The 24,367-nt window shown below is 44.3% G+C and overlaps 1 protein-coding gene across 3 annotated transcripts; it reads right to left on the bottom strand.

Annotated features, from left to right (window-relative positions):
- sh3tc2 (SH3 domain and tetratricopeptide repeats 2) lies at positions 1-22,699 on the bottom strand. 3 transcript variants are annotated; one of them, XM_080416858.1, is made up of 23 exons: positions 22,421-22,699; positions 18,040-18,182; positions 16,702-16,800; positions 15,163-15,300; positions 14,568-14,695; positions 14,108-14,213; positions 13,442-13,585; positions 12,079-12,277; positions 11,814-11,887; positions 11,174-11,369; positions 10,350-10,486; positions 9,360-9,410; positions 8,621-8,925; positions 7,999-8,193; positions 6,457-7,317; positions 5,289-5,509; positions 4,514-4,680; positions 4,177-4,354; positions 3,840-3,990; positions 3,176-3,298; positions 2,676-2,826; positions 1,497-1,693; positions 1-1,239 (listed from the first exon to the last, which is right to left on the bottom strand). In XM_080416858.1, the coding sequence occupies exons 2-23, from the start codon at positions 18,062-18,064 to the stop codon at positions 283-285; spliced, it is 4,803 nt and encodes a 1,600-aa protein (XP_080272984.1). In that variant the 5' UTR covers positions 18,065-18,182; positions 22,421-22,699; the 3' UTR covers positions 1-282. The 3 variants fall into 3 exon arrangements, with proteins under 3 accessions (XP_080272984.1, XP_080272983.1, XP_080272982.1); XM_080416857.1 differs by lacking the exon at positions 18,040-18,182; XM_080416856.1 differs by lacking the exons at positions 18,040-18,182; positions 22,421-22,699 and adding an exon at positions 18,183-18,464.
- Between the last annotated feature and the right edge of the window lie 1,668 nt (positions 22,700-24,367).

The raw sequence follows: 24,367 nt of genomic DNA, 5'->3' as shown, positions 1-24,367 counted from the left end.
TCATACTTTACATTTTAGGTCATATCTTTCATTGAGATACAAAAGAAACATCTATTTACAAAACATATATTATAAGTTGACATACTCTGTAATATACAGAAAATGTAAACTATACAAAAAGGCACACACTTCAGTGTTACTTAATCTGTGAAAAGTATCTACAATAGCAACATTATTAACACTATATTTCCAACAATACGTGCATGATGGAACGTTGCTAACAGTTTCCTGGTCAAGGGATGCATTACAAGTGAACAGGGACGATAGCTTGCCCCCAGAAGGCTATATGTAGATGTCATCTAAGTCTATGTGGCTACTAGCCATGTGGCTGCTGTCCGTATCACCACTCTCAGTTTTCGCACTGTAATAGCAAGTGCTTGATACACTTTCGGTTTTATCAGCGTCTGTTTTGGCGATCTCTTTTTGGTCAATATCACATGGAGTGTCTTCGTCCTTTTGGATTGCATCTGCTTCACAAACATGTCTACTTGTCTCTTCAGTTGTGATATTTCCATCCTGATCAGTATCAACGAGTGTGTGGTGGGTGTCCGTGTGCCCCGCATCGTGGGCTGTGTCAGTGAGAGTGGGAGCCACAACGGTGGAGGAAGTTCCTCCACCCTGGCATGAGTCCACGTCTGAACAGCCTTTGAGTCCGTCTGTTTGATCCGTGTGGGTTTGGAAATAGTCGTTGGAGCCACTGGAATCTGTGATGTGGTCTTTTGCTGTTTCAAAAGACTCTGTGAGAATACTGTCTGTGTGTGAACGGGCGCTGGCGACATCCGCACGACAGCCTTCCGCAGTTTTACAGAAAACATCGTTGCTATCTTTGTTATCGTTGTCATTGTCATCTTCTACATCAGCGTCACCAACTGTAGAGTCTATATGTCCAACCCCTGTGTCTGCAGGGACCCCCCATGTGTCTGCGCTTGAGTAGTGTTCACCGTTGTCCTCCTGATCGTCACAGACGCACCCACAACCAATCAGCGTGGGTTCCGTGTGAGACTCTGAGACCTTCTGCTGTTCCTCTTCTCCCACCTTGAGGACTTCCTCTCCCGACAGAACCCTCCCCAGTTTGTGAGCTTGGTCCCTGTACTCTTGGCACAGCTGGGCATCTGGCATGTGGTTGGCATGGATCTCTGCCAGCTTCATGTACACCACATAAAGAGCCCTGGGATTCGCATGGTCCTCCAGGGAGGCCGCCAGAGCCAGCTGGAAGTATCCCACCGCATCAAAGGCATCCTGGGGAGAAGTGAAGACAGAGAGTTAATTAGAGCCTGAATAGAATCCAAGATATAATGTGTGCAGGATTGTTGGTAAGAGGTGAATCTTTGCCAGTATGTTAAATACAAACACAAAATCAAGTATGAACGGCAACAGTTTATCCTATATTAAAATTGCCTTGTTGTGGGTAGGATTAATCTTAGCTATTTCCCCCCCCCCCCTCTGCACCTTAAAAGGTGTTTTGATGTGACATTGTTGATGGGTGTGTCCTGTACCTTGAGTTGGTAGAGCGTGATGTTACCCAGCCTGGTGTAGACCATGGTGTAGTAGCGAGCCTCCAACGGGTGCTGCAGGACCGCGGGGCAGAGGCACAGTGACTTGAGGTAGTAGTTCTCTGCCATCTCATACTGCTGCAGTCGATAGTAGACAGTTGCCATGCGGTGGTAGGCTGTCCTCTCATTCAGACGCACACCTGAGGGATGCAATAACGGTCACTGTGACCAGTGGTTCTTTCAAGGACCCCCAATTTGGTATGCATTTAATCACAGACCCCCATAAATCAGAGTGTACAAATGGAACCATTACATTTGTGCACTCAGATCTGTAATGGTCCATTTGGTTACTTTTAGGCTCTCATATTTATTTCATGACCCAGCACCAGCAATGCGGACGTTTCGGCCGGAGCCTTCCTCAGCATCATAATCCAGCCCAAACGTCTGCGTTGCTGCTGCTGGCTGGGTCATGAAATAAATAAGAAAGCCTAAAAGGACTTTAAAGGAGTAGTTCACCCAAAAAACGTCTTATTTTCTATCAATTACTCAACCCATGAAGCATTGAATATCGTTTTTGTCGCATTCCTAAGCCAATTTGATGACTGGCGGTCTCTCCGGTAGGAGACTCAAAGGAGACTATTTGAGTCTCCTACCGGATACATTAGCATCTTTCCACCGGTCATCAAATTATTGGCTTACGGATGCGACAAAAACAAAAACATGGGTTGTGTAATTCATAGAAACAAGTACTTTTTTTGGGTGAACTACTCCTTTAAGTGAGTGCTGCTAATTTTTGTTTACTGGATTCTTTTCAGAGCCATGCACCTGGTAAAAGAACTAGCCTGCCTACAAGGATGAGTGCTCGCATTCTCTTTTTCCGTTTGTTTCCTAACTATCAATCAATTAGCTGGAGAACCTCTGAAACCCCCTCAAGGATCCCTGGGGTTCTACGGACCCCACTTTACGAACCACTGTTGGAGATTAACTAATATTGAGTTTGGTTTACTAGGGGACATGTGGGAACACGGGTTGGATTTGGAATAGAATGGCACAGATGGTATGGAAGGGAAAGGAATTTGTGCCACATTTGGGAATGAGATAGAACCCAACCATGACTAGATCTTACCAAAGCCCATTTGATAGTGAATTCACAAGGTCTATTCAATGTATCCAGATCAATACCTGTTTTGCTACCAATCTGAACAGCCAGTACGGCGTACTGAAGAGCCTCTTCCTGTTCTCCCTGGGTCATCAGCAGTTCTGTCAGTTTACTCAGCAAGCGGAACTCTGAGTGGATATCTTTGATGCTCCGCGCGAACGGCAGACTGCCATCCTACAAAACAAAACAAAACAAAGCATAAAAAATAAGCATAAAACATAACAGTCTATTTCTACCAAATATCTGTGATGAGAGGGACCCATTGTATAAACCCATTGATAGGTATGGTTCTACCCATCCTTTTGTCATATCAAAATCATATCTCATAACATATCTATGTTCAGATATAGACAGATGCTCATCTTAAATAACAAGACATTGTGACATCACATCCTGTGCTTTGATAAAATTGCTAAATGATACCTGAGATGACTTAAAACCTACATCACTGCACTGATGTGATAACTACGATGATTGCTTTAAGATGACGAATCAGACATCCCTTCCTACTGTATGATCTTACCCTGTAGAACGGCAGCGAGGCCATTCGGTTCCTGTGGCCTTTGAAGAAGACATCACCTGCTTCCTCATAGATGCTCATGGCAAAGCGAGGGTCATTCATCCGCAAAGCTGTCTTCACTGCTGCCTGTCAATCAAACGCAACTTGTGAAATGAATGAGAAATCAACACAGAAAAATTGCATTATGCACCGTCCACAAGTTTCAGGGTGTAATGTTCGGCAAGATTTGCTTTTTGTATTGTGAAATAGGTCAAGGGAAATGCCACTGGAACACTGACAGAATATTGAGCAGGATATTTGATAGGATTCATTCATCGTAGGATTCATCGTTCGATGAATTGAGTACACAGGACCCCAATGGAAATAAGCCATAGTGCTTTTTGTGGTTTAGAATCCTCTTAACAGACTTAAGAGGCACACTTAACAGACAGTCTTTGCAAACTGTTAATAAAGTATTCAATCAATCAAAAACCGCTGTCTCTGTTGGCCAACACTCAAAATGATCTGACTTCTGAGAGCAGATCACATACAAAAGACAAAACCAGTGAGTGGAAAAATCCCCTCTCCATCATGTAATTTAATCGTTATTTTATTCACCCCAGTATCATTTGCCAACGCCGTCCCCATTCCTCCTCCCCGCCCTCCCTTCCATCCTCCTCCCTCTCACCTGTAAGTACATGTCAGCCAGTTCGTCCTCGTGGATGAGGTAATAGATGCGTCCCACCTGCAGCCACGTCTCTGATTCCTCTTCTCTCTTGCCCAGGTCGATGGAGATCCTTAGACTTTGCTTGGTGTAGTCCAGAGACTTACGAGACGATCTGTAGGGTTGGGAAAGGAAAGATTATAACCACAACAATATATCTCTAACACTGAATCAGAGAGTTTGTTCATTTCTTTACATGAAAGAGAGTGATGGTAAAATAATAGAAAGAGGAGGGTACAGACAGAGAAAGATGAAGAAAGAAAGAAAGAAATACATGCAAGAGAACCTTCTTGAGACTCACTTCTCCGTGTTCAGAGACAGATAAAGGCTGCTGAGGATCTCCAGGTATTCCCCTTCCAGGCGTTTGTCCTTCAGGTCTCTGGACACGGTGACACAGTGCTCATAATAGAGGATGCTCTGGCCGTACAACAGCGTGTCTGCATACAGCCGACTCAGCACCTTGGCTACGACCATCTGGCCTGTGAGACCACATAGGTCAAACTGTCAGTTAACCATGCAGTAGCAATGCATACACTATGCTTTTTGCTATAAAACCCCCCAAAATAAAACAATAATAAAATGTGTCCCCTGCACCTCAGTGTACGTCTATTTGCATGCTGGACTGAATGTATACTCACTGTGCAAGTTCCTTGCTTGTAACGCAATCAGTAGCCCCATTTCGTAACACACCCTGACCTCTTGACTCCTCCCCCTGTCCTTGTAGCTCCGCCCCAGCCACAGGTAGGTCTGAACGTGCTCCTCATCTATAGGGCTCTCCCCAAGCTCCAAGAAAAGCTTCAGGGACCTGTTACAAACAAACAATGTAGAGATACTATTAATAAAGAACTTATCATACTATGTTTGTTTCAGTATTACCTCTAGAGCAAATAATAATCTATACATATTTACTGAAAATATTAAGTCTATTTTTTTCCTGCATTTAAGATTAGATTTCTCCCAAACTCCCAAATATTTTTCTATCTACACTACAGCATGTCTCAGCATTCTTTCATTCAATATGTTAATCAATTATGAATGAGTGAGTTCATCGTAATCTTAACATTAAGATAAACGAATGCAAATCAAACCATATAGACACGGGAGCAGAAGCATTAGAATGTTGTTTATGTGGCTTCTTCTCTTCAGGGGTTAGTTAGACAGATCTCTGGTTTCTAGAGTTCTTGAGATAAGTATCCACAGTTATGTTATCTGGTCACATTTTAGAATGCCAGCCAGAGTCCTTGAACACGACACTGAACCACTACTTGTGCCAACAGGGTGTCCTGCTGTAACTGGATGCTCACAAGTCTAATCCCCGCATTATTCACTGCAGCCCACTTGCTCGTTGTAAGTCATTCTGCATTAAGAGCCACAGATCAATGATAAAGTGTCTCAGGGTGAGTGATGTCTGACCTGACGAGGAAACGTTCTGCCACCCCAGACGCTCCCACATCCAGTGCCAGGCAGCCCAGGTTGGCCAGACTGAGGGCCTGGTTCCTCTGGTTGCCGCTCTCTCTGGAGATTCTCAAAGCGTTGTTTAGGTGCCAGCCGGCCTCTGGGATGCGACCCTTTCGCCTCAGACACAGAGCCAGCAGGTTGTGGATCACCCCCCGCTGCGTGGGGCTGTCTGTGCCCTGGAGACGAGAAGACAAACGCACATACCGTGCATGTACATTATAGTGGGTAGAGAGGCAGTCTGGTAATCGGAATCACTGGTTCGCCTTCCGGCCCACCCATGTCTACGTGTCGAAGTGTCCCTGAGCAAGATGTTTAAACCCTAACAGCTCTCCCCGCGTGCTCATCATGAGCATCTGAGCAGCCATCAGCTGGGTGAAGCTGAAACTGAATTTCCCACGCAGATTTAACAAAGGTCCTCCCCTTACATACATAGTAGTTAATGTACATTTACATAATTATTATCATTATTAATATTCTATCCTTTATTTAGACAGGTAGTCATTGAGATCAAGATATCGTTTCCAAGAGACCTGGAACTTAAAAAAAATATATATGTATTATGAAATCTAGGTTCATTTATGCTCAACATTATATAAGGATATGGAGCAGCTGCTGTCTACAATGCTGACTCTGCTTTTGCCTCAGTACATCACGACTTCCTCGACTGTTGCCAGGTTTGTTGGCAGAAAACAATTGAACTACCCTCTAGTCTAATCCCTAGAGGGCAGTTCTGAGTCTAGTGTATTGTTGCAGTACACCCATGCCAATGTAAATGACGCATGGAAGTATGTGAGCAGTGACGGTTACATTGTTTGAAGTGGATGTATTTATTTTCGTTTGTAGAGGGAGTTTAACCACTTAATACCACTTAATACACTATATACTTTGTTGACCGGAGTCCCCCAGGGGTCTATACCTGACCCCCTCCTTTTTTTCCTCTACTCTAAACATCTTTGTAGAAAATAGCTGATCTAAACGCACGTTGTGAGCTTGTCGATCTGCCGTGTTTGCCAAACGTTTGCCCCCAGAATAGTGACACTTGTGTTCATGTACTTTTGAGATAATCAAAGTGGATCAAAGTGGAACAACGTGTTCAGGGTGTTACAGCATATGATGGTTGTACCTGCAGTGACGTGAGGAGGGGCAGCAGCGTGGCCTCTGCCTTCTCGGCCTGACCAGTCAACACCAGCAGCCACCCCAGCAGAACAGATGCCTCGAAGCCCTCCTCCTCGTTGATGTGGCCCCCTGTCTCCACAGCCTGCCGGGCACAGGGAACCGCCTTTCCCGGAGCCCCGTACTGCTGGTAGACCGAGGCCAGGCCCAGACACAGGTCCCTCTGAGTCTTCAGGTCCTCCCCCTTCTCTGCAATGGCCAAAGCCTGCTGAAGGTAAACCACGATCTGAGCGGGGAGCAGGGACGTGCCATCCTTCCAACGGGGGTTCAGACGCACAGAGTTCCGGACGAACAGCTCTACCCGCTGGAAGGCATCGTGGAGGCAGTGGTCCCGAGTCGTGTCCAGGCTCAGAGAGGCCAGGGCCAGGTAAGGCATGTACTTCCGGTGATAGAGGCGGCTCAGGAGCCAGTTGAGGTCCAACGGAGCGATGGGCTTCCCGTCCTCGGCCGAGAGCGCGGCCGAGAGGAACTGGAGCCTCTCGACGAAGGGCAGGGCGTCGTCCGTCTTCCGGAGGAGCAGGAAGAGGCTGGAGGCGAGGTAGCAGACGCGAGCCTCCAGGAGCCTGTCCCCCTGAACCAGCGACCTCCGCAGGAGCAACGTGAGGAGCTCAAACTCCTCCGGGGAGGTGAAGCTATGACTGGGGAGACAGAGGAGCAGGGCACTGGCCTTCTCCAGGGTCTGGGTCAGCTTGTCGTTCATATGCTGCTTCAAGTACACCGATGTGAGGTTGGTGTAGAGGGCGATGAGGAGGGGCAGGTCAGAGAAACCGTCCACACAAACACTCACGGCCTCCTCATAATAAACACGTGCCTGAAAGAGAACACGTCAAAATTGAAAGTTACTCGAAAGTTATAATACTGTACAACATGCATGATGTTACAATATAATAATACAATATAATATAGGATATAAAACATATTTTGCGTATACCTGATACATCACAAGATATAATATTAGATATACTGTACTGCTAGAATATACATTGGATATACAGTATCTTTCATATAAAAGCTTTTTCACAATCATTTGAAAACTATAATCCATAGGTTTTATGACCGTTGTCTCTCTCTCCCAATGGAGAGAGGTAATGCAATGATGCCCGAACTACAAGCATGATCTGCTTCAAATAACTTTATTGACATTGTCAACCAGTAGGTGTCCTACCTGACTCCAGGTTCCAAACCTCTCAATAGAAGAGTATAGGAGACCACCTCTAACCATTGCAGATGTGCTAGTTATATCGGATTTGTATTAACATACTCTATCATACAGATGATTAAAATAATGGTGTATTCATTCAAATAATTCCCGCCTTGTACAGTAGCTTTTAATGTGTGTCTGCTATATTTAAATATGATGGGTTCAGTGACTATAAGAGAGGGTAGAGAGCAGAGATGACGTTAAACTTAGAACTTGTTGGGGTTATCTTATGAGAGTGTTAACCCCAAAATGGGGTTCAGTTCATGTCAAACTTGGACAGAAATCACAAACCTGGGAGTATTTCAGCTTCCTGCCACACAGTCTTCCCAGGAGGAAGCATGCCCGTCGATGTGCCCAGTGCATGCCCGTCCTCTTCGCCGTCTCCCTCACGTTCTCCAGATGTCCCAGCAGCTCCTCCTCACTCTTACCACTGAACGTTACCCACAGGAAGGAATGTTGGAGGTCATACAGAGGCAGGAAGTCCTCCTGGAACGTCAATGAATGGAAGAACAAATAAATACATGGATGATGAAATCGTTTGTCGGTATAAATCAGTGTTTCTCTCACACATTTTCATGTCAAGGACCCCCAAATTGATGTGTATTTGGGGGCAGACCCACATCTGATTTTGTGCCAATGGCCCCATAACAGAAGAAAATCTTTCAAAGTTATTCTAAATCTTAGTGTGTACACTGTAGATCGGATATTAACCAAAGTATAAAATTAGTCGATTGTAAAATATCAATTATATTTTTTTCATGTCAATACGTTGATATATACAAAATGTAAAAGAAAAAATCCCACCTGTTCTCAATTAATCTATTAATCTACACGAGCAAGATTAAGTCGGTTATTGGTTCGAAATATTGAATATAATATTGAATATATTTTCTGATTAATTACCCAGCCCTACCTGAAAGTGATTGTGGTTGAGCAGGGTCAACGTGGGGTCATTGAGTTCCGTCTCGTCGCCCTCCCAGCTGCTCTCCTCCAGAAACAGAGCGGGGTCTTCCTGGAACTCGTCCAGCTCTCTGAAGGTGTCCTCCAGGTTGAAGGACAGGGCTTCTCCCTCACGCCACACAGTGGTGTGGGATTGATAGAGAGACAGACGGGGGTCGGAGTGAGAGACAGACGGACGAGGGGAGGAGTGGTAGGGCGGCGTTCCACCGCTTCTCACCGAGATGAGGCTCTGGCGAGCGCTTACAGGAACCTTGTGCTCTGGGAGAGGAAGTTTGCATTTACACTTATATTAATAAGAGCACACGCTACAGTAAAATCCTAAATCCCATTGTTCTGATGTAAGGAGATCAATGTGTGGAAAAAAATACCCTGTGTATTTCTCAGCAAAATGATTACCTCAGGCGCATCGTTTCATGTCATCAGTGTTAGTCGAAAATCTGCATGGTTTCCCTTTAATTTCACTCAGAAGACTGAACATTTGTACACTCTTCTGAGTTAAATTAACACTAAGGATTGTACTGTGTAATACAGTAATAACTGTGCAAAGATATGATTTTAGAGCAGCACATTTACAGCCTTTAGAGATGGAGATGTCTTCACTTCCCAGTAGACACACAAGAATGATTAAGCTTCTTGCATGCACTGAGAAGCTCATAAACGAGTAATCATCTCATTATTTGGTGATGTATTACCTTGTTTTGGCCGTGTCCTGATGTACATGAAGTCAGACTCATCCAATCTATCTGAAAGAACAATAAATCAATGTAGCTGTTTATACCTGTTCAGAAGAAAGAAGATGGCCTAGATTGATTCCAGGTACATTTATTGGAGCTATACAAACAATAACAATGTTCAGAGAATGAACTTTGACCAAACGTGAATCATCTATCAGCCTGACTCACGTGTCGTACACGCATAACATCTCTTAATACAGTGTCAGGCTATGAGTACTATCTTCAAGTTCATAGCTTATTGTCTCATTGTATGTTTCCTATGTGTGCCCTCGTTTAATGTGTTGTTATCACTTAAAGTGCCAAAGTAAAGTGCTCGTATTAATTTTTTATTTGCCATTAAAATGTTTTGGATTCAAGCCAGCCAGTCTTCCTGACTCAACCTAACTTGCACTTAACTGCAATGTTCTGGGTTCGGATCCAGGAGGGACCTCTGTTGAATGCATTTCCTTCTGCCTTATCTCACCTTCCAGTCTATCTCCACAGTACTGACCTTAGCACATCTGATGAAACTTAAAGGACCATACCAACTCTCTCTAACATGTTAAGTCCATTGACCATGACTCATGGTATACTTGATATTACTGCCAAACATTTTCCAAATAAATAATGCCATTTGTTTGATTTTTGAGGAAGCTATTGGATTCTATTCATTTCAGTATGGCATGAAAATCGATGAGAGATTTAAAATCTGCTTGAGATAGAAACATTGAATCTAAAACTAATAAATCCATTCATTGAAACATTGTCCATGTTTCTGAACGATATGGCCGAAGCTGTGAACAGACAATGATATATATTGTATGGTCGATGGTATGGTCCTGTAATACACGATAAAATAATAATTTGTGACTGAAACGTGTCAGTCACACCCAAATGACACGTCAGACCAACTTAACCTTGTCTATGTCGGTCACAGCACCACACAGCATCTACTATGGGTTTGTTTACCTAGCCTGTACACGGAGCTGATGTCTGACGAGAAGAGTCTCTCCAGCAGGCTGCTATCACTGGGCTCAGCGCTACAGGGGTTAACCTGAGCCAGTGCCTCCTTCTCCTCTGCAGTCAGAAAGACCAATTGTCCAGCCCTGTGAGCGGGAGACAAAGGCAGCATTATTGGCCATGTGACTCTCATTTCAGCTCTGTCCTTGGCCCCCTCGGCCAGTCCACCCTATCCAGACTACATAGACACAGTAAATAGAATTACATCAACATTAGTGGAATAGATCACATCAAACATCCTCGAGTGCTGATGCGATCAGTTCCCCAGAAGTGGACTATAAATAAATGTGTTTGCAAATAGTCACTCACTTTGAGTGACAAATAAGGTAAACATCTCTATGCAGAGGAAAGTCTTCCTAGAAGGAAGTTTCAACTAATTCATTTGAGATAACTGATTAATGGGTTAGACCCTTTTAACCTTTGAATGACATATTGCTAACAAGGAAATTCTCCTTGGAGTATTTGTTTGTTTGTATGTTAACTTAAACCTACTTAAACCCTACATACTTAGTCATACGACGAATAGTAAATTGGCCGATCTACAAGCTACTAGCTCACATACAACGCTCAAGCTCTACAAGCTCACAACAATTTTAGCCAATAATGACATGCCCAAAATAGGGACACCAGAGTCAAAGTGGTTTATAAAGTTAAAACATTGTTGGACCAGTGAGTATCAGTCACACCATCCCTAGATAAATGTGTCTTGCATCAGTAAAATGAAGTAAACACAACAGAATCATGTCATAACACCAAGCATCAAAACATCTTACAGTGGTGTGGTGTTCAGAGGCTTGACGTGGGCTTTGTGCACAAAGCCTGTGTCTCCTGTCGAGACATGGGTTCCTATAAACATGTCCAGGCCACGGATCAGCAGTCCCTGGATTTCAACCATGTCTCCTTGACTCAGCAGGAGTTCTTCTCTCCCAGTAGGAATATAGTCCACCACTGCCACACATGAACCTGTCACTGGAAGAGTTGATGGGGAGAGGTTAGTTTCATCTACGCGGCTCGAACCTCTAGTTCTAAAAAGTTCCAGTTGTCTGTCTTGTCTGTGAGTGTGTCACTCTGGACAATTATGGCCATACTGTATATGGAGAGCCTATTTCACCCGCAAAATAATCCGGCCAACGCTGGACACCGAAACCTGAACATGCTGGTTGACCGTCAGCGACCAGCAGTGCCGGGCAAGCTCATAACTGTTTTATTCTTGTAACAGACAAAACAGGCAGCATATCCCCTTGAGGGGAATATCAACACTATCCTACACACAGCTAGGATATATTTGTGATATATTGGAAAATGAAAATCAATGTCCAACCAACGTCAGTTACTGTATGAGCATGTGTCTCAGGCATTATCTCAATCCATGTATTGGTTCTGTGTGTATGTTGTATAATGGAAGCGTCATACCCATAGGATGATCAAAAAGTTCCTTGTCTGTTGGCGAACAACCAGCGAAGCCAGGGTACTTCCTCAGGAACCATCTGACAAAACAGGAAACAGTTCACAGGAAGAACAATGCAGTGCCCGGTCATGGGTACAAATGGCCTCATTCATGTAAAATATGTGGAAGGAACTGATCACATTAATATAATTAATATGTGCATATCACTGTATGGTTTGCTCATTCAACCAAAACAGTTCAGCAGGGTAATTGGTCTGCTCTGTGACTTACTGGTAGAAGGGGTATGGAAGAGGCTGCATGGCATTGATGGGCACCTGGCCATGGAGACCTGTGGAGATCAGGGTGCCCTCCCACATGTTTTCCTGGCCTGTATCCCTCACCATCAGCAGGTCATTCTTCTTGAAGGACAAGTCGTCATCATCGTCTTGGCCCCGCTCTCTGGTGTACAGCGCCTTGGCAAAGAAGGAGCCTGCAAACAAAATGTCGCCAAAGAAATGTGCATGGGTAGACAGACACAAAGACACACACACACACACAAACAAACACGCACGCGCGCACACACACACACACACACACACACACACACACACACACACACACACACACACACACAGACACACACAGTACAGGAATGTACGGTATGCCTGCATGCATGGACGCACACACACACACATGGATGCAGAGAGGTTTTTTTTCAGCACTGGAGCGATGCTGTAGCAAGTCACTACACTTAAATCAAGTCTCAGCAAAACAGCCATAGTTATATAGTGTGTCCTCATTCAGTCAAATGCGAATGATGGATGTTTAGAGTCGTACCCCCCCGCCCAGCACTACCTTCTATTAAGTTAATGTAATTCTGAGGGCTATTTGCCAGCAATGCATTCCTGTTATGAGTTTCCCTGAAGCCTTTTGCCTGAGGGTAATGCTCAAAAGAAAGTAATGATGTCTGAAATGCCCAGACGGCCAGAAATCAATATACATTTTCCCCCTATAGGCTATAATAATTCTGCTTAACCAATGACTGACTTTTACTTTGTGATGCTTAAAAACAAGAATGGCAGGAATATGGTTATACTCTGTGAGTGGTAGGTTCACAAATACTCATCATAATTCAATTATGGAAGGATATAGATCATAATTGAAGGCGCATAATTTACAGTTAATTCAGTAACCAACTACATATGTGAGCTCTTATTGTAAGGATGCATACATGGCCATTACATATTCATTGCTAACAGCTTTATCTGAAACTAATCTCTTAAGCCTACTGTACCTTACTGTCTTATAAATAATCAATTGAATTGCATTATTAATTACAATTTCAGGCAGGTATAAAGCAATTGTCATCAGATCACATTTTGAAAGTCACTGTTTCTCAACCACGGGTCCAAATGGACCCTTATGGGTCTGTACTGGACCCAAAGTGGAACCAAATGGACCCATAAGGGACCCATAAGGTTCCATTAAAAACAGTTTTTACAGTGTAGATTGGGGACCCAGAGATAAATAAATCTATCAAATGGGGGTCCATGGCCTAATGCATATCAAATTGGGGAGGGGACGGAAGTTGAAATTAAAAGGGTTGAGAATCACTGTAGAAGGTGACCTTGTCAACATGTATGACACGACTCACCTTCCTGGAGCAGCAGTCCCAGGTACAGTGTGGCCAGATGTTCCTCATCCACTGTGACATTGATCTCCAGCTCACTAAGCAGCTCTGGGTCCAGCCACACGGACTGGTCACACAAGAAGTTCTCCAAGCAGCGAGCGACATAGCCTAGAACAGAACACAACGGCCCAGCTTTTTTTGTGTGTTTCACCAGTGGTACTGAGTGCTATGATGACACTGCTGGATGCTGCAGCTGGATGCTGTAGCTGGATGCTGTAGCTCCGATCAATCAGTGTTGCCAGATTTTGTGAGAGAAATACGCAACCGGGTTGAAAACATTCCCAAAAGAAGCGACTAGAGGCCACATGAGCACTTTAAACCTATATGCATAAAAGCTTGTAGATTTTCAAAGAAATCATGAAAAAACTAAAAGGTAAATATTTTGAATATTTTGAAACATTTTAACTACACAAATCTGGGGGTCTCTGGCACAAAATATTTTTAGATGGGGGTCCGCGAACAAATACATATTAAATTGGGGGTCCTTGACATGAAAATGTCTGAGAACCACTGGTTTAAACAATAATAGTTTTTTTTAAAGCAAGACTAAATAAGCGACTTTACAGAAAAACAAGCCCAAAGTCGCGTATAATAAGTGGACATGGCAACAATGGCTCCAATCCTTCCTACCTAAAGCGAGATACGTTGAGAACTTCCAGATTTCCTCCACTGTCTTGAAGGTGAGAACAAAGCTGTCCTTCTCAGCGTGTACAGACACCAGACGTGCAGAGAGGTCCTGCAGAGAACATGTTTGTTATGGTTATGGTTTCATTGAATCATCTTGTATTGAATGTATGGCATCTTCATGCTATGCTATGACTAATGCCTGGTTTATACTTAGTTGCAGCAGATCTACAAGCTTTGACATAGCATATCAACTAAATATCAGCAACTAACTATTATAGCAGTCTGTATTGTAGGAATTTTATTTTAAAAGCAGATGTAACATTAATATTTATGTTTATTCAGTTTTTATTTCTGGTAAATATAACAGAAATTTAACAACACAATAATTATTTCATAATCATTGGAAATAATAATGCACTACAATACAATTACATAACATGAGAACATGGAGAGTGTATCTAACTTTAAAGAGCTGGATGACATCTTGGCTGTTGCTCTCCACTACTCTGAGTCGTGTGCGCAGCGCCTCCTGCAGGGCACGGTCAGGTAGCACACTGGAACGCTTTCGCCCCGTGAACACCAACACGATGTCTAGACAAAAAGATAAACAGCAACTCCAACCGTGAGTTAAATGTCCTCTTTCTTCTCATGGGGGCTGATGTGTGGACAAATCCTCTCTCAATAACCCGAGAAGATCAGCTTAGAAAAAGAGATGGCTGCCAACAGTCTTGACGCACTGAACCAGTACGTTCTGGCCAGGGTATCGAGGCAAAAGTTCATTAGAAGGCATCCCTAAGTGAGCTCGTGTTTCAGTGAGATGCTTTGTGAGCATAATGCTCGTCTCTGGAGGGACAACCATGCTATTAGGCGCCTGAGTGGACGCCCGGGGAAGCCATTTAAATCCATTTGAGAGGAAGTCAGTCAGGAATTTACAGGAAAATGTGATGGACGCAGTTAAACTGCAGAGTAGGTAAAACACTAGTAGAGAGACAGATGGGCATGTCAAAATATACTATATGAATGCAGGGTAAAGCAAAACAAAATATCACAACGGATACCTGAGGAGAACTTCTCTCCGACTCCCAGTGACACCGTACTTCCTCTGTTAAAGGCCTCCTTCCTCTTCCAGTAGCTGTCTGACTCCACCCCTCCTTCCTCAGACTCCACCCCTGGCCCTTCCTCTTCCTCTCCTAGACCTGGAGAGATGAAAAGGAATAGTAAAGGTTAAAGATGGAGTGCCATGATATTTTTCAACCCTAAAACCTGATCATAAGGTATTATTATTATGTAAGGATTTTTTTCAACAAAAAAAAAGTGTACAGTAAGTGTTAAAATGCTGTTTTTATGTAGACACACCCACCAGTGCATTAAGTATACCTGGTTCTCACCTTAGCACCTCCTCCACCACCTTAGCACCACCCACCTGTCCTAGTCCCTCCTCCTCCTCATGCCCACACCTGTTGTGTTATGATAATGAGGGGGAGGGTGTGGGCTTTGTGATGTCACTAAAGCGCTGTTTCTCTATTGGCACATTTGACCCTCAAGGTTTCAGCCTCCAGGAAAAAAATCCAAATAGTCAGAGAAGACATAAAACACCATAAAAACACCACCGGGGGGCTTAATGAAGTTCTATCAACCTCATAGACACATGAAAAACAGAAAAAGTGCAAAAACATGGCACCACCTCTTTAAGATCAGGGCATCAGGTGCTCTAACTCTAGACAGGCAACAGGGATTATCTTTATGGACGAGGTGTGGATGAAGGTCATGCCCTGAACGGTGTAAGCCGGTGTTTCTAAAACAGCGCAGGCCTGCAGTGTGTGTACACACAGACACAGGCTTTGCACAGACAAATGTAAACATTGTTTTATCAGACGGGTCGTCGGAGGACGTCTGTTCACACTGTGACGCCGGGCCAAGAGTTGAATGTTTTACCACTGAAGAGAAAGAACTCGTCTTTAGTCTTATGAGACAATGTGGGTATGACCTGGTACATTGCAAGGGTGTGTTCAGTCAGTACGTAAACAGGATCTTATTCTGTTTCACACCTATAAATATCACCCAGATGGTGGTTGTTCATATTAGCCTGTTATAGCCTTAGCCTGTGACGATGGGTTCCCCCAGACCGGGTCCTATTGTGCACAGAGGATGTCCCAAACACTTCCTTAGGGGTTGTGCTAATTGATTTAGTTGTGTGTCACTGATGGAGACTTTATGCTTACTTCCAGTGCCTCCTTGCTGTGTCTGTGTGAGTGGGTCTTTAGTTTCTGTTTTACTGAGTGTCTTATCTGTTTGTCCTCCACCACAAGGGTGGATTTGTGTGTCCTTGTACTCTTCTGATTGTCTTGAAACAATTTCAAGTGTTCATTGTGTGCTAAGGCTGTCATAGTGACGCCTCGTGTGTGAACCTCGTACTGATAAGGATTCTCTTTCTGATTATGGGTACTCTATAGCCTACCAGTGGTTCTCAAAGTGGAGTCCAGGGACTCGTAGGGTTCCTTGAGGGGCGTTCTAAATGGATTTAGTTCCATTTGTATACTGTCAGAGTTAAGGGGGGTCCTTGAAATGTAAACGTTTTGAGAGCCACTATACCTTACCTTGAGTCATGATGTCATTTCCCGAGAAGTGCTCATTGGTTCCCCCCAGAGTGTATGGGGGCTCTGCCCAAAGAGCGTCCAGCTCAGTAGGAAAGATGTCTGTGTGGGGGGGGGGGGGAAGAGATCAGTGTCACACAAACAAAAACGCAATCATGGAATTGTCATTTTTCTCATCCAGCGGTTTTCATGCAGACATAACCCCAATGCAGCTTAATGAGGAACGGTAACAAGGAAGGGGGGTCATTTAAGGTCACAGGGCACACACAGTGCAGCGGTTTGAACAGAGCGATGGGTTAGTCGCACAGTGGTTTTCAAAGTAGGGTCTGGGGACCCCCTGTGGTCCTTGAGGGGGTTCCAGGGGGTCTCCAGTCAACTGAAGTGTACATTGATTTCACTCTATAAGTCAATTCATTTGAGATTATTCTAATATAGAAAATGTACGCTAGAACAAGTGACTATTCTAACAATATGTTTCAATATAATCACTTTGAATATATTGCTCAACGATATGATTATGAAATTAAGATCATTTAAACAGATTTTCATATCAGGGTTCAGCTGTGACAGAATCATTTTAAATCGGGGACAGGGTCAAGTCAATTTGTCTGCGACACAAAAAATTAAAAAATAAAGTTTGAAAACCCCTGGGTTAGTGTAATAGGCTATAGCTAACAGGGGGTTGGGGTTGGGGGTCTCACAAAGACCCAGCACAGACACACAGCTGCACTGACATAGGAGCAGCCAAACAGCCACCTACAGTACAGTACAACAGCACACAAGCTGCCCGGCCCCTGACCGCTACGCGAGTGTACAGTGACATGTCAGCAAGGTCACACACTGCCAGCCAGGCGTACAATAGTGTCACACACACACACTCAGGAAGGGAGCTCAGGTCAGGACACGGCGTGCACTAGTAGGAAACGTTTTGTACACTTTGTTCCGTCCATAAACCACCCTGAGGCGTAATTACACATTTTAATCTACTAATAACACAGTATTTAATATTACTTTACTTCATTTTAGCAAACCACACATGATTTGTCAGTACACGATCACAACACAGCGGCATCTCCTTACAAAGCACTTGGCAACGTGGGACGGGGGGGGGAGGGGGGCAAAAACGAAAGACAATAAGGCACACAACTCTGCATGACAGCACAGTACAACAAGGGAGAGCTCAGTCTTTTCCATCCTTCACTATCCCACAACAACACAGAACAAAGTTAGCTCCGACAGGGCCACCTAGGCACCACACACACACACACACACACACACACACACACACACACTCAGGCTGCTGTGTTTGTTAGCATCACACCATGCCTCGTTCGCTTTTACCTTCATGGGCAAGAATATTACCCATGTTGTTTGCACAGAGAGCTACTATACAGTCCTGCCTTATCTGAGCGCACCGGTCCGTGTCATGGCAGTACGGTAGGTAGCGGCACAGAGCAGAGCAGGCTGCTGCTGGGACCACCGACCTGTGAAGGAGGAGAGGCAGGCTTTCATCAGACGGTCACAGCAGGGGGAGTCCAGCAGCGGTTTGCAGCAGCAGCAGCAACACGCCGCCATGCGGCCCAGGAGCCGGCAGCCGGCGTCCATCCCATCCGCTCCACCGGTACGCTACCAACGACTCCCTCTGTCCCTCTGTGCCTGCTTCCTTCCCCTGCTCTTGTATACCCTTTCCTTTCCCCTCTCTCTCTCTCTCTCCCCCTCTCTCTCTCTCTCTCTCTCTCTCTCTCTCGCTCTCTCTCTGTTGTGTTCAATCTACCTCCACTTCACTGTAGCTCTCCCCTGTAAGCTCCTCTGTATGAGCTCCCTGTGTAATCCTTCTGTCTTGCACACTCCATCACTCCCTCCCACCAGCCTCTCTCTCCTCAGTAGCTGCCCAGTCTGAGAGCACAAAGCACTCTCTGCTATGGGGCGGTGTGTGTGTGTGTATGTGTGTGTGTGTGTGTGTGTGTGTGTGTGTGTGTGTGTGTGTGTGTGTGTGTGTGTGTGTGTGCGTGTGCGTGTGTGCGTGTGTGCGTGCATGCGTGCAGACTAAGTTTCTCTTTGTGTTGTTGAGTGTGTATGGGTCAGTGAAAATATGTACATAAATGTGTGTGGGTGCAACGTGTGGATGCGTTTGTGGGTGGCATCCCAGTTCGTGTGTAAGTCTGTGTCCTTGTTTTTTTGTTTGTACGGCTCTCCAATGTGTGTGTGTGTGTGTGTGTGTGTGTGTGTGTGTGTGTGTGTGCGTGTGTGTGTGCGTGTGCGTGTGTGTGCGTGCGTGTGTGCGTGCATGTGTACGCGCCTTGCACGCGTGCATGTGAGGGGTTGTACTCTGCTGAGACAATGTATTGCTGATCCACTGTAAGGCAATGCCACATGCAGACCGACTACAAGGTCACAGCAGGGTATAGCTACTGTATAAGGCTAGCTGGTCACACAGATCAGGGATCAGCTTATTCCGACACAATCATCACCTTTTGCCCTCAGAACAGAGCAGTGAACTGGGACGACCTCATCCAAGTTATCATACTGTAGTGTATACTGACACTTGGGCAACTACCTTTACGGTACCCTGTTCGTGTGTACCATACTGAAGAGGAGGGATCATTATTCACTTGACTATGCAACTCGAACATCACACTGCATGCCTCTGATGGCATGCCTGCCTTGTTTGTACTTTTGAATACAATACGTGTTCAAGCATTATAATCACATTCATAATGCATTATGAATAAGAACTTCTACCCAAAGTGTCTAACCGAAAGTACAGGAAGTACAGGAAGTACAGGAAGTACTGGTTAGGCAACAGCTGGGATTGGATACCAGGTGGGAGTTTTGATTGGCCAAGGAATTGGATGGTGTAGATTTTGTGTGCTGACATGCACAGTAATAACCCGCTTTTGCTTGTAAATGCTTCCTATATCAGGTGAATGTATGTCATGTCTTATATATTCAGACATGCGCCCATAAACAAACAAACAAAAACAAAATAACAGATTAAGACCATACCTGGATTTTGGAAATGAGAAAACTGTGTTAATTATGATATGAATAGTCTGTATCACTATAGTACCTATAATACAAAGCGCTTTACAATGTGCGTTACATTCACCCATTCATACACCGGTGGACCGAGCACCTGTGACCACCCTCATCAACAGCAGTTTGAGGTTCAGTCTATTGCTCAAGGACACTCCAACACGAAGCCAGGAGGAGCCGGGGATTGAACCGGTAACCGTCCATTTCCCAAGTTGCCACTCTACCTCCCCAGCCACTGTCACCCCGGTGTGTATTTGTGTGCATGTAAACACATTCATTGTTTGTACTTTGTGGAAGATGATGAAGCATCATAGTGTTCATCATTGCCAATTTGGGAAGGAATATTATCTTACAGTGAAAAGTATCCTCCAAGAGAGATTGCTTGGGAAAAGCAATTTTTTATTATTGTATTATGTTTGCTTATGAGGCAGTTGATTGATTTAGAGACACAAGTTTTGTGTTACAACATGCTTATTAACCTTAGCGTCCCTATTCTGGGCATGTTATGATAGGGAAACATTTGATCAAAATAGCCATTCCACAAGTTCAGTCGTGTCGCAAAGCAATGCGTTGTGAGCTTGCACATTGGCTATTTTTGGCTATTTGACATAGTATATATAGGGTCTAAGAGGTTAAGTAACACAACAATTCTAGCATGTTTTAAAACTAAATCGAATAATTTGGGTGATCCACATGGGAATGACATGGCTCCAATGTGGATCTTGGACTTCAGATGGCCAGCCTGTGACATATTTCAAAACACCTCTGTCGGGTGGATCCTCATTATGTCCTCCGACCTAGACTGTTACTTTTCAGGATTAAATTCAAAAGTAGCCGATCAACAAGCTCAAAACACGCCGCACCACGTTTCAAGCTTGTAGATCGGCTACTTTTGATGCTTTTGAAAATACAAAAAAAAGTTAGAATATGGAGATAAGAGGTTTCTGCCCGACAGCAACAAAAACATATAAAACTGTGGAGATCCTTCTGTGGACTACTGGCAGTGTGGACAAGAAATGTGGCACTGATCAGTCCAGTGGTTTCTGGGATTACTATAACTCTGGTCACACAGACACAGAGAGACACACAGACACATGATTTAAAGTGATTTATCATGATTTAAAGTGTGTGTGTGTGTGTGTGTGTGTGTGTGTGTGTGTGTGTGTGTGTGTGTGTGTGTGTGTGTGTGTGTGTGTGTGTGTGTGTGTACGTGCGTATACACATCTTGTGAGACTAATGGCTGATGGCGCGTCAAGGCGTATGCTGATAGTGTTTAGGAACCTTTCTCTGCTTCCCACAGTTAGACAGATTTTGTCTAATTTAATAAACAGAATGGCACAATCTGGCCCTTTGTTTCCCCCGAAAAGGCCTGTGTGAGAGGCAACAGCGCTCTCCAAATGCATCCAAAACAGCAGTGCATTAGTGTAAATAAGTCCATGTTATGTGGTCTGATGGCGAACACAAATACAGTCACGGGATTTTAATGTCATCAAATTACACTGGTTTACTGAAACACCTTCACAACAGTGTGACAACAGACAGTTATTGCTCTCCTCACAGCTCTGTTCAGCCAAACTAAATAACTGTTTAATCCTGCACGGCTTTACTGAACACAAACATGAAGAAAGACACATTAGACCACAAACACTCCTATTGTCTTCCAAAGGCAGGAACTGGAGAGAGTCCACGGGTCTGCACACACTGCAAACAGCCTTGTTTTTCAAAGAGACTGAGACCACAGGGACGCTCAGGCTGCAATTCTGACACTCAGCAGTCCGTGACGGAAACATTCAAGCAAATCATACTGATTAGGAACACATGGTGCCAACGCAATCTGGTGGCACTCGGAGGGATTCCGGGCATAGTCGTTTGAGGTGCATGTGTGTACAATGTGGGTCTGTGGGTTTAGGGCAGTGTGGCATGGTATAGCTATCAGAGCTGCTCTTGGGTGTAATATGAGACAGGGGGTACAGGCTCTAAGTTTAGACTAACCCCCTGTTGGCTCACTCGCATGCCAGTGTGTCTGGGACAGTAGTAGCCGCAGGGAGATTCCCACAATATTAAATATGGTCTCCCAAATCTCCCAAAGCATGCCCCAAATACCCAAATGCATTGCTATGATTTTGAAAACATAGATCTGAACATATATCTGCTGTATTTTTTACTGCCCTCCTCTTTATCAGTGGTGGTGGGGTGGAGCTGAAGAGATTGATAAAGGACAGTGGAACATAAAGAGAAGTTCAGCTAAGTTCTGCTGCCCTCTGTTTTGCAAGAAAGTGCTTCCCTCACTACGCACCAAGACACCTATTGTACAATACAGGACTACACAGAATTACTGCATGACAGCAATCAGCCACTGTCCCTTGTACATTCTGCTCAACACACACACACAGTCTCACGCACGCACGCACGCACGCACGCACGCACGCACGCACACACACACACACACACACACACACACACACACACACACACACACACACACACACACACACACACACACACACACACACACACACACACAGTGAAGTGAAGTGAAAGCAGTTTTGTGATGACTACGTTACAGCATAAAGTTACATGATTGCTTACTGTTAAACCTGTTCCATGCAACAAGTTTGTGAAACAATCAGAAGCAGAGAATCAGTCAACTCCCAGAAACTATAAGATCATAGTAAATGCTACTTACCCCTGTCCTGCTGCCCACTGTCCTCTCTCACTTCATTCCTCATTGGCAGTGTGTGTGTGTGTGTGTGTGTGTGTGTGTGTGTGTGTGTGTGTGTGTGTGTGTGTGCGTGGGTTCACGGTTTAATGGGTGAAGGTCGCCTCACCGCTGCTGTGAAAGCTACAGTCATTCTTCAACGGCAGTCCAGAAGTATGGACGGGGGAAAAAATGAAATAGAAATTGAGTTCTGCAAGTCATCAGAGTGCCGCTGTGTGTTTGTGTGAGAGTGTGTGTGTGTGTGTGTGTGTGTGTGTATGTGTGAGGGACTGAGAGGCTGTCCTGGTCGGCATGTCACAGGCTGAGGCAGTATGTTTCAACTCCTCCCCTTATTCCAGGGGACAGGGGAATAGTGTGTCTCTCTCTCTCTCTCTCTCTCTCTCTCTCTCTCTCTCTCTCTCTCTCTCTCTCTCTCTCTCTCTCTCTCTCTCTCTCTCTCTCTCTCGCCCTCTCTCGCTCTCTTTCTCTCACTCTCATCTCTTTAGCAGATACCATAAGAATGTGCAAACTGTGCAGGTCCAAAACTTTTTCAAGCATTTGTGTTGCCCAAAGTGACTGCAGTTTCTAAAAATATTAAACATATTTCTTCTTATATATATATATATATATATATATATATATATATATATATATATATATATATATATATTATAAAGAAGCAAATCTCTCAGAGCCTCTCATATGACACCATTACTCTGTACATACAAACTGTCATATGAAAGGTGCAATAAACATGACTGTAATTTCCTCATTCCCTGACACCAGTTCCACCAGTTTGGTGTGACGTGCTGACAGAGCTCAGAACAATCACCTGGCTTGTATGATTGGTAATGCCCGAGCCAAACGAATCACTCTGCTACATTCCAAAGGTGCCTCGCCTCTACAACTATGTTATGTTATTTAGATTTGTTGTTGTTGCTTGACCACAAATGCTAGTAATAGATAGCATGTTGTTTAGTCAGGTGCTAGGTTTGATGTTTACCTGCATGGTATCCTAGTTACTTATTAACTACTTGTTTCTAATTATTATTGTTATTATTATTATTAGTTTTGCACATAACATAGCCATTTACCTTGTCATTTGTTGACTAGGGTTCACTTCATAGTTCAGAGATAGCTAGATTGTTTTTTTTAAAGCCTGATCCTCCCGACACATTATGAGAGAACCACCCGATCCATCCGACCCGAAGAAATATGTGTTAATCAATGACCAGAACCCTACCCGAACTGATCCGCCACGAAAACAAAAGTTTTGGATAATTACATCTCACTCTCACTGCCGCTCTGGATAAGAGCATCTGCTAAATGCCTAAAGTGTAAATACTTTCCTCAGTTCACACGTCGCTGTGTCAGCATTCCACAGGATGATAACGTCCGAACATCACGTCATGCACACACTCAAGGCAAGCCTCAGGCACACAGTGTGATGAGCATGCACAAAAAATTGATAATATTATGCATGCATTTCCGTGTGCCATTGGTGACCTCTCTTTATCGTTGTCTCCCTTGGTTTTCTGGGTCATGTCCATGCCTATCTGTGTGTGTGTGTGGAGAGAGATAATAATCCCCAGGGTAACAGTGCTGTGGTTTCTTGGTGTGTGTGTGTGCTTTTTTTTTTTGCCCTCCTTGGTTAAATATAAACTGTGGAACTGATTGTGTTTCTCCCTGGACCCCCGGGGGCACATGGGACAAAGTCACCCTGAGCAGATCAGCACAGAAGCCCAGCACATGTGATCATACATACTGGTAGGCCTACAGTACACTGTAAAATCATGACATGTTCCTTTAACTCTGAGAGTGTACATAATTTACCCTGAAAAGGTCCATTGGAGGCCATGTGTATGAAGGTCCATTGAAGGTCCATGTGTATGTTTTCATGTGTGTATGTTTTCGGTCGCGCGTGTGTCTGTGCGT

This window comes from Gymnoscopelus braueri, assembly GCF_963280865.1.
Source record: "Gymnoscopelus braueri genome assembly, chromosome: 20".
Taxonomy (NCBI): domain Eukaryota; kingdom Metazoa; phylum Chordata; class Actinopteri; order Myctophiformes; family Myctophidae; genus Gymnoscopelus; species Gymnoscopelus braueri.
This window is presented reverse-complemented; position numbering and strand designations above follow the sequence as displayed.

Bases quoted from the DNA above. Each gene is read 5' to 3' on its own strand.
- sh3tc2 (XM_080416856.1), bottom strand. From the start codon at position 18,303: ATGGACGCCGGCTGCCGGCTCCTGGGCCGCATGGCGGCGTGTTGCTGC. The intron at 14,696-15,162 runs GTATCCGTTGTG...CTTTTTGTCTAG, and splicing joins CGGAGAGAAGTTCTCCTCAG to ACATCGTGTTGGTGTTCACG. The intron at 2,827-3,175 runs GTAAGATCATAC...TTTGTTTTGTAG, and splicing joins CCTCGCTGCCGTTCTACAGG to GATGGCAGTCTGCCGTTCGC.